This window comes from Cibotium barometz, chromosome 1 (assembly GCF_041138505.1).
Source record: "Cibotium barometz isolate CiBa-2024 chromosome 1, ASM4113850v1, whole genome shotgun sequence".
In the NCBI taxonomy this organism is placed as follows: domain Eukaryota; kingdom Viridiplantae; phylum Streptophyta; class Polypodiopsida; order Cyatheales; family Cibotiaceae; genus Cibotium; species Cibotium barometz.
In genome coordinates, this window is record NC_141046.1 from 37,282,137 (window position 1) to 37,293,192 (window position 11,056).

The window sequence follows — 11,056 nt, forward strand, 5'->3', positions numbered from 1 at the left end:
AAGTGTGCCCAATGCCTAATCTATCCATGTTAAATAAAAAAAACATTTATGAATGACTTGATTGCATACTTATTCAAGTGGTTGAAATGCGGTACAAGCTTCATCAATCCAACAAAAACAAAACTATTTATATCTCATTTTCTACAATATTTGAACTTGCAAGGCGAAGAATAGGAGTGTGGATTTGCTCGGAGAGAGACTTCTTAGCATAGTAGTCTACGGACAATCCAATATGCAACCACTACTTCCATGATTCAATGTGATACTACACTTGGGCTCGAGTTGTATATGTCATAAGGAGGAGCTCTCTTTGTCTCCACGCATATGCCTCACATCAATGGAACTTGATAGCTTGGTCCACAAACACATTAGCAATTATCAAGTCAAACAAAAGCTAATGGTTAGACATGACTATAGTATTATTGTCCATACCTGTTATGATCACATCTTGCACCATCTTCTAGAAGTCATTGATTTGAGAGTGTTACCTCTTATGTCACATCTTGCACCATCTTCTATAAGTCCTTGATTTGCTCTTATGGTCACCATCTTCTATAAGTCCTTAATTTGTGGATATACAAGGCCCAATTTTGTAAATTAATCTTGCTTAGACATGCAAACATAAGCACATTCTCTATATTTAAATTTATTTTGCTAGATACATACACTTTAATTCATCTTTTGGTCTTATTCTCCTCTTAGTTTCTACATAAAATGTAAGTTCGTTTTCTAGATATATCTTGATTTTGTTGGGACAAAAATCCTTCTTTGTGTGTAGACACATATTATCTACAAGATAAACATGAGTTGTCAACCTTTATATGCTTCTTCTTTACAAGATAAAGATGAGTTGTCAACCTTTTTTCGTGCATACACTCGTCAACCTTTTTCCCACATACACTCTTTCTTAGCTACATTCCTTATGTAACCTTTGAAGAGGAACTTTCTATGTACAAGAGAAAAATTTAAATATCTAGGTTGATCTCCTTATTTAAAGGACATTTTCTCTATATAGAAACCACTTTCGTACTAAGATGGATTGTAAAATTCTTTTTAAAGAGATTGACATTTGCTTGTTAATGCAATGGAAAATAGAGTAGATAAGAGAAGAAAACAAGGTTTCAAAATATGGTAGGTTTCGTTGAAATTTTACATTGACTCAAATTTCCTATCAAGCACATGGCAATTCCCTATGGCTGACCAAGTATACACCATTTCAACTCTTGCCTTGTTATGTCTCACCCTTCTCATGTCTAGCTAGCTAATGGCCATCATCTTCGAAAGTTCACACCTTCATTATTCCATGACCTCCCTAGACCAACATCCTCAGCTTGTTGGCTTAGCTTAACTCACACCACCAAGGTAAAAAATAAGATGCCTCCATGAATATGTGTAAGTGGTTTGACAATTTTTTCTCCTTTATAAATCTAAAATTATAGTAAATGGAACAAAGGTTTTCAAAAAATACCCCTAAATGTCCATAATTGGGCAAGTATATATTCTAAAACCTTTCAAAACAACCAAATTTGAGCAAGTGTGTTAAGATGCCGGCCAAAGAAAGATTTCAAAAAAACCCCAAAAAATACCCAATTGTCGAAGATTGGGCCCCTGTTTTTTTCCTTACACACTACCAACATTCCTATTTCCAATCCTAGCATGTTACCACCAATGCTCATGCTTGGCCCCTGGAACCATACCAACACTAAGAGACCTAGCATGACTATCAAATGCTTGAGCACATGCTACAAGGTGCTGCTTGGCTGAGAGAACCTTCCCTTCTGTCAAGAGGCAGACAAAATTATTCAAAGTGATTCTCATTCAAGCTCAGTCCTGAATCGTAGCTCTGAAGCAAATTTTGGTAACGGTCTGTGGGGTTGGAGATAGATAAGGGATTTTTTTACTTTTGAGAATATCAGCTCTGGAGCAAATTTTGGTAACAGTCTGTGGGGTTGGAGTTAGAGAAGGGATTTTTTTACTTTTTAGTTTGTTGTGTATTTCAGAAGGGGGGGGTGTCTGTGGGAAAAAGCTGCTATAAGTCATTGAAGAGTTGGGAAGCTTTCGGACACATTAATAAAATCATTTGCAAAGGCAGGGCAGAACCAGCTGTGCATGCTAGTTTTTCATCAGAAAACACACAGACAGAATCTTCCATTATAGATTGGACAAATAGAGTTTGTAAGTCCACATAATGACAAGCTTGCAGGATTAAACAAGCCTAATATCAGTAGATAAAACACGGGCACGACTTACAGGGTACCATATAATAATTCTTCATGTACAAATTCAAACACAAATAAGCCAAATTTCACATCCTGACCTACACTTTCAGCTTGTTCAGACCAGGAATACTGAAATAGAGCTTGACCGTTCACATTGATTTCTGGATGAAACATCATACACTCAAAGTTGCAGCCACTAGTGTTGCACCATTGACAAAGCAGTAGAATTCCAGCAAGTTTGAGTGTCAGAAGAATGAATGGCATGAAAACAGAACCATTACACAGACCAAACTTTCTAGACAGAGCAGCTGCCACTATATGATTGGGTAATTGGTTAAACTGCATGCTTGGGTTGGCATCAGACCACAATCTCCCATCACCGCAATCATGGATATAACCGCTTGAATCCCTGCAGTCGCCTTACACACCTACCTCACTATACCTTTTGCAATTCCAGTTACAGTTACGCAACCAAAGTGCAGCCTTCACATGGTTACTTATTAGTCCATCCAAAGTACTTCAAACACATAGTGACCTACTAATCAGAATCTGCCATATACATAGATATTGAAACCATTCAGGTTGCGCTTTGAAACTTAAACTGGACCGGAGATTTTAAGTTGCCCTGCAAAGAGCTCAGCTGATCAAATTCTGCCATACACATAGATGTTGAAACCATTCAGGTTGGGCTTTGAAACTTAAACTGGACCAGAGAATTTAAGTGGCCCTGCAAAGAGATCTTGACTCCTGCGTCGAAGTTAGCAAGACCATGCTTGAAATTCAACCTAGATACCACAAAGGTTCTCTTGAAATGGGAGAGCTACAGGCAGGCATTCAGCAAACTTCTCGGCTAGTATGCCTGCAAGTGCTGAGCAGCCACAGAAACAAGGGCAAAGTCTTGACATATCATTCTGAATATCAATTTCATCAATCTAGAAGCTACTATGACTGCAAAATGGGAATGCCACTACCAGCAACCTATACACAGTACCTCTTTGACATATCAGCTGCGAGACCTCACTAATGCTCATCAAAGGCTCATGTAGCACTAAATCATTGCCACAATTTCATGGCTGTGCTGGCACATCTGTCACAAAACACCACCTACACACCGTGAAATAAGCACTCAAAACCAAAATCACTCTGCAAGAATTGCCAGTTTACAAACGATTCAGGCGGATTTCTCCTTTCCAGACTAACAATGTAATCAAGAATTCATCAACTTGGCTCAGCAGCTGTGCTCTTCTTTGTTAGGCTACAAGAACTAGAATAGAGCAACAATGTGGAGTCTAATAGGAAAGCAAGCCATGGTAAAGCAGACACAAGATCCGTACTCCTGCCTTGCAACCATGCCACTATCCCTTCTAGCATACATAAACTCATGCCATAGCAGAAGCCTTCTGCTGCTTAGAAGGTGCTACAGTGCCTGCAAACATTTGAGTTGAAACACTTCAGAGAAAAAGAAAAGCACCAATGAAGAGTTTATACAAGAAAATGATAACTTGGCCTAGGAATGTTCCATCAAGATAGCAAGGGCACTCATACCCTCTCTAAAATTATTCTTGAAAAGCCTCGGCAGGTGCTTCAGATGGCGCATTCTCCCTGTACCTGTGGTCTTCCTCTTGATTGCTTTTAAGCTCCAGTTGTCTGAGATGAAAATTAAAAAAGAAATAGCCAGTGTGTTAGAAGTGATCAGGCCATACAATCTGGATGTCAACCTAACTTTGCTCACAAACCACCTCATACATACAGTGTCGCAAACGCTTAGCCGGATAAGCACAGGCAGAGCAACGGCTCTTCTGGATGTGAAAGCTGCATCGCCCGCAGCGCCTACACAGTGTGTGAGACTTGTTCCTACGCTTCCCAAAGCTTCCTGTTCCCTTGCCCTGATCAGTAATAGACCTCAATTAGCAACATTGGATCAAAGACAATCATGCAGAAAAAGACTCTGGATTGACAATGAATTCCATATGCTGGTTAAAATTACAATTACACAGTCTGGAGATGTCAGAGCCATAGCAAGCACAGCCAGCTCCTCGTAACACACTCATACAGTTTAAAAGTTGAACGTGCACATGAAGACATTACTAAATGAGGGGATATTCTCAGATAACCCATTTTCTGATGAGTGAACCATGTCTTTCCACCATTTTCAGTACAATGAGACATCAATCCATTGCAAAGTCTACGTTGACTAGTTTAAGACATCAAAAAGGCCCATTTCTTTTCAACATTCACCATGTAGTCATAATACCAAACACGTCCTTGTCTGCAGGATAAGTAGTCATGTCCTACAAGTACAGTCACGTCAGTGTACTCACAGGAAAGCATATGGGATTGGACTCCTTACAGCAGGATAAGCAAGCGATGACCATGAACACTTACAGTAGAGATACTAGACTACGAATTGGCTGCACACTAACACATGACGCATGCTGAGCTCGTTGCAAAAGTCAAGATTGATGTGTTAGGGAGGGTACTAAGACAACCCTGGTGTGATTTAGGAGGATGCGATCATAAGGTAACCATAATCAAATAGCCCTTCCAGGCGAAAGAAGGGCTGCCAGATAAAAGGAGCTAAAACGCTATGTTCTTGGAGGGAAACTGGGTAGTCAATCACTGTAAAAGTGTTAGTCAAATTTCTCATGTGCATTCAACCGTGATTTCCATCAGAAATCCTTGGTTTCACAGTAGGCTTTCCCGCAAATGAGAGGACAACAGTATCGACGAACTCTAACAGAAATAAGCCGCTATAATTAGGAAGCTGACCCTAAACCTAACATTAAACGCTATTTTGGCCCTAACCCTAAAACATTACCGTAAACCCCTGGACCAAATCCAATCCATGCTACTATTATGTCGAGTGACAGAGATTTCGTAATTACCAAGTGTGTTTAGAAGAACAGAGAGCAAGACAGCAAACAGAATGCATACATACCATGCTTGCTGCACGCGCCTAACACCACACGCTGCTGACCGCTCGGTAGAGAAAGAAAAACGAAATCGGTCGATCATATATACTATTTACTAGGGCTTGGGTTTTTTTGAGGTCAACATTTTCTTAAAACGCAAGGATGAGATTTTTAAGAAAAAGCCCTTTACAGCAAAATATATAGAACTATTGATCAAAAAAAAAAAGATAAATGCTTTAAGAAAACGCAGCATAGTTATGAATAAGGCACCAAAATGCTACTAATGAATCGAAATTTAACTCGCGCCTTCTTTGGTGGAACTTCTGTGAGGTGGTGAAATTTTCCACATGGCAACTGACTTCAAGTTCTTCTGTGGAATGATAGAGAAGATGAGAACTTGAGAAATAATCGTCTCACGATCAAGAGCATGAGGAAGGAACTAGCTAGCAATATCCAATAGTGGTCAATGGTGAGGACCATGATGAAGAACAAGACTTTAGCAATGCATACTTCTCAGTGCAACAAAAAACGGAGAGGTTCAAACAAGCGATCATCAATCGAGATGACTTCGTCCCTTCGCCTACTACTCGCAAATACAGTAGCCTACCAAGAGAGAAGATGCTTGCTTTGTGTAGATTCACATTTTTCCTTGTGGCTTTGGATGTAAAAATCAATATACTATTTGTGTTTACATATTCTTATGTTTGTCTTGTACACCGTGGGTTGTCAACACTGTAGATCTAAAAATTGATGAATGTATAAATCTTATCCAATGTCTTTTGGTTGACATCATTGGGCCCCATCCCTTCCTCTTTCGTTTTATGAAATTATGTACTTTTGGGAATGAAGGTTTTCCCTTGTGTATTTAATTCTTGCTTACTTTGACCTTAAGAAAACCTTTACTCGTTCTCATAATATCAAATACACACCAAAAAATTTGTGAATATATAGTTACGAATAGGGCCCTAACATCACAATAAATTAATTAATTGGGATGAATTTTCAGAAACATAGAAAGTGAAAGTTTTTTCCAACCTTAATTGGGCATAAGTTTTGAAACAATTTCTTTCTCTCTCATTGCCCAGAGCCTCTAGGAAAAGGCAATGCAAACCATGCCACTACTACCAATCCCATACTTGCACTTGCAATGTTCTCTATGATCAATCACCTAGCATCTTTCTTTCTCTCACATTATGAACCATTGGAAGTTTTATTTTAGCCTACTCTACGCTCCATACATTTCCTTCAGATGTATTCATTGCTCTCTCTCTCTCTCTCTCTCTCTCTCTCTCTCTCTCTCTCTCTCTCTCTCACACACACACACACACACACACACAAACACAAACACACATTTGTGTGTGTGCCAATATACAAGTTGCATCACTCTCTTGCTGCTTTCATGTGCATTTCTTTGTGGTAGATATACTAATAAGGCTTTAAATGCCTACTTTTTATATATAGTATCTCCCAAATCTATCGACTAGCTAGCCATGAGGTTATCATCAAGAACGATGATGCAAGTTATTAATCCATATGAATTTTTGTTATGAATTCTACAAACCAAAAAGCATCAACAAATATAGAGGCCGCTTTCCCTACGTTTCTTCCTTATCTTTGCAACATCCTCCTCCTCATCAACTAATTCAGCATCCTTCTCCTCTGTAAGTAATTCAAACCATTGGACTTTTTCTCATCCCATTGATTGAAATCGGAGCTTCCCTTGAGTAGCTAGGAACTTAGCTGAGAAAAGCCAAAAAAGGGCCCCAACTTTGTAAAAAATGGATAATCAATCAATTAATCAGCTAAGAGAGTACTTCATTGATTTAAACCTTACTAAACTATATTTTAGGATAAATTTTTTTTTACAACTTTAAAGGTTTTTTCGAGCTTGATGAGTTTGTTAGAGCTCAAAATGATGCTTTCTTCTCAAAAAACACTATTGTAAACACTACCCTTTCTCTAAGAAAATAGTGTTTGGAAAAGTTGTTAAGGTCTAAACTGACTTTTTCATTGAAATTTTGTTACAAAATACACTTTTTGTTCAAAAAAATAAAAATATCGCAGCATAACAATTTCTCAAGTTTGGTGCAAAGAACAACAAGAGATACAACACATCGTGGTCAACATATATAAATTCAATGGTTATAATGTCCAAGTATATAAACTCAGCAAATGTGAATGATTGTGATGCCAAAATATAAACTCATATGAACTTTGGTACTCTCTCTCAATGATGAAATGAGATAAAGGTTAATGGTCGTCCTCTCTCACAAAAAAATATTTAGGGACCTTTCAAGCGGTGAAAGGGTCAACGATTTTTTATGATGCTTAAACATGGAAGTTTAAATTGTTGGGCACCAAATTCTTATCACCTTGGTGCTACACACTTCATATTCGATAATGGAAGCCATGACCTAAAAAGACCTGGGAACTCCATGTTGATTTCAAATTCTTAGCACCTTGGTGTACACTTAATATTTGATTCATATTTGATAATGGAAGCCATTACCTAAAAGACCTAGGAACTCCATGTTGATTATCAATATGGTGAAAAACAAGCACCATTTTGTTGGCGAAAGGGTGCTTTTAAATCTCCATTGAGTGAGATAAGCCCCTCTCAAGCCTATGCTCAAACTAGACAAAGAACTAGTCTTATATACATCAACGAAGATACAAAGCATTGCTTTGGCGAAATGGTCCTCCCATGACATGTTATGGCATGAGACCTCGTGTACTTGAAGAATTAATTAAACTCACTTATACATCAAGGATTAGACCATAGAATTGAATCGAAGTGACAAGATTAAAGCATAGCATAAAACAAGAAAATATGGTGAAATATCACCACCATTAACACACTATTGGGTGCAATCTTCCCCCCCTCATGCATGTAGATCCTCCTTTCATGACAGAATTTGTATTCAAAATCTAGCCCAAGGAGCTAATAATAGTTGTGCGTACTAAATAGGTCTTGTTTTTCCACTTTTATAAAAATAACTCAAGCACTAGAGCTTATTCACACACTAAGTATAAAATAACTCTTCTAACTTATGTGCGAGTAATATAGCAATGCCATACATAAGATATGTACAATCATTTGGGACATGGCTAACAAAATAACTCATACGAGTAATAATAATATGAGATGATATAGACAAGGTCCTCCGTGTACGACACACGCATTGCTCATCACCTATCTCACAAACGTAAACACATTAGTTGTTCCAATTAATTACTATCTCACAAACGTAAACACATTAGTTGTTCCAATTAATTACTATCTCCACAATTAATCCCAATATGAAATGTTGATAGGCATAAACATAACATGCACTCACCACTTGTTACACTTTGATGAGAGTATCATTATACACATCATCTAGCATGGCATGTATTATCGTTTGTGACACTTCAATTAGCATGGCACATTATTTGCATAAACCACTTATTACTCTTCTCGACTATCTGCAGTTGTCTAGTGTAGTCCACTTGTTTCACTTTGACCACACACAGTCATCAAGCATGGCACTTCTTATTATACTTCAACAACATACACCTGTCAAGCATGGTCTCAAGCTATACCAATAACACTAGATAACTAGTATTTAAGGCAGGGTCACCCACAATACAAATTCACTAGAATAGGACACTAGCGTCTGGGTGTCCTTGTTCACCTAAAAAAGGGTGGACATTATGTAACATCCCTCCTGCCTGGATAAGCAATTGACCTCAGTTGCGTGTTTACTTATTGCGAGCAAAGGACATAGATTAATGCCGTACAATATACAAATTCTAGTATCTTCTCTAATTATAATAGATAGACACTGTATCAAGAAATTCTGTGTGTAATAAATTCTAGTGTCCCATACCACCAGAAAATATTCCACAAAAATTTAGAGATAAGTATACATTGGAATCTTTCACATAGGATTAGACTTTGTGTCCCATACCACAAGACTAATACATAGTGAAAATTTCATAAAGCATAGTTCAAGATGGAAGGGCCACTTCCTCTAAGAAGTTTTACTTTTGATGCATAAAAACTCTTCTTGAAATTTACAAAACCTCTTAAATAAAATTTATTATAAAAATAATCAAATAAAATGAGTATGTTACCTTAGGAGTCGAAGTACTCGTGTAGTAGGGGTATTCTTCTTCATTATCATTGATAATATTTACTCCAAAAGTGAAATATACTTTGACTTTCGTGAATAATTTGATGCGATATGTCCAATCTCGTTGCACCTGTAACACTTCTTTGAATCATCTTTATTAGCTTGTTGTGAATCATCAACATTTGTATATCAATACCCATGTTATTGCCATTCAGGGGTTTATAAAATGATTTTGGAAAGGTTTTAGGCTTCAAGAACTTTTTGATGTTGATGTTTGAGGTGACATTGCCCATTTTTTCTTTTCATAATTCAAGGTTAAGGAAATAACCGAGCTAAGAGAGTGCAGCCAAAACATGTTCACTTTTGGATTGAATTGTGGTTTTCAAACCTGCTATAAACTTCCTTCTTTGATCCTTAGTGCGAACTTTCTCAATTGCCTATATTTGTAACAAAGGTTGCCAAAATCTATCCACATAAGCGGATATATTCTCTTTCTCAAGTGAGGGTAAGAAATCTTTCTTGATGAGCTTCTAAATCTCTTCCAGATTTTGGTTTGTGCTTGCTAGTTCTAATCATTTTCCACCACAATGCTAAGTTGTCCAACCAAATGATTAGTAGCACACTTAATTTTGTCCTTCTCAAAAATATTCTCCCCAAAAAAAAATCATCAAGTTAACTAAGCCAAGCAAGTATGGTGCGAGCATCTTTCCTACCATCAAAATTTTGAAAGGTAATTTTCTTCTCTTTCCTAGACTTTTAAGCTCTAAGAGTAGCTTGCATGGTTCTCTGAAATTTGGTCATCATCATGAGAGTCTGAAGATGCATCACTAGCATGTCTATGCCTCTTCTGCGGGATAACCTATCCTCTAGATCCATTCTCAACTTCTTCTCAAAAAACTAAAATCTGATTTTGGAGTGATTGAATTTGTTCTTAAATGGTTGGGGTTAGAGGATTCAGATGTAGATAGATAAAGGTTACAAATTTTAAATGTAGAAATAAAAATTTACTGAAATAATAATAATACTTAGCTCATCTGATGCGTGGTTGAGTAATAAAATGTCACAGATGCTTGAATTTTAGAAGTTGGAAAAATATTTGAAGTAGAGCTTGTATGTTGAAAGATAAGTGGCTGAAATAATTTTGTTGATGTTGAATAGTCAAACCAAGGTTCCGGAAGTCGAGAATATTGCCTAGGAAATGTGTCCAACATAGAAGATGATTGGCATAATAACTCTGTGACATCAAAATCATCCAAATAATAGCACCTTGAAGATGTCATGATTCCCATTTGTTGGAAAGAAGCTTGTCGTGCCGCTTTAAGTCGATGAAATGGTAATCTTTGAAGCCGATGATGCTTGACACAAGAATATAAATTATTAAAGACTCCTTGATGTTGAAGAATCTGAGAAAAAACACGTTCAAAAACTCTTTAAAAATGTAGAAAATATTGTCAAATAATCACGCCCAAGGTTTGGGCACTTGTTGAGGTTTGAAGGCAAGGCAAAGAAGACAGAATTTGAAGCTTAAATAAATATAAGCTTTTAAAAAAAAGCTTATGTAAAATATAAGCTTTTAAATCTTATCAAAGTTATAAGCTTTTAAAAGCTTATAGCAATAAGCCTTTAAGCTTTATAAAGCTTGGCTATCCCCATGGTAGACCAACTAGGAGAGTAAACCGCCGGGTAGCACAGCATGTAAACAAAGAAGAAGAAAAATAAAACCCGTAAGCGCTCTAATTTTTTGCCAATTGTTGCTAACCGCTTGCCAATTGAGGGAAGGGAGAGAAGGAAAATTTGAGGCTTTAATTAA

General features: G+C 37.2%; 1 protein-coding gene across 1 annotated transcript; it reads right to left on the reverse strand.

Annotated features, from left to right (window-relative positions):
• Positions 1 to 3,378: 3,378 nt before the first annotated feature.
• On the reverse strand, positions 3,379 to 5,295 carry LOC147641951 (large ribosomal subunit protein eL37x-like). The gene is made up of 4 exons (XM_086801490.1): positions 5,158 to 5,295; positions 3,970 to 4,105; positions 3,765 to 3,866; positions 3,379 to 3,645 (listed from the first exon to the last, which is right to left on the reverse strand). Exons 1-4 carry the CDS (start codon positions 5,158 to 5,160, stop codon positions 3,599 to 3,601), a joined length of 288 nt encoding a protein of 95 aa, XP_086657616.1. The 5' UTR covers positions 5,161 to 5,295; the 3' UTR covers positions 3,379 to 3,598.
• Positions 5,296 to 11,056: the final 5,761 nt, after the last annotated feature.

Coding starts and splice junctions, on each gene's coding strand:
- LOC147641951 (XM_086801490.1), bottom strand. Junction 3,867..3,969: donor GGCTAAGCGTTTGCGACACT/GTATGTATGAGG, acceptor TTTTCATCTCAG/ACAACTGGAGCTTAAAAGCA. Junction 3,646..3,764: donor CAAGAATAATTTTAGAGAGG/GTATGAGTGCCC, acceptor AAATGTTTGCAG/GCACTGTAGCACCTTCTAAG.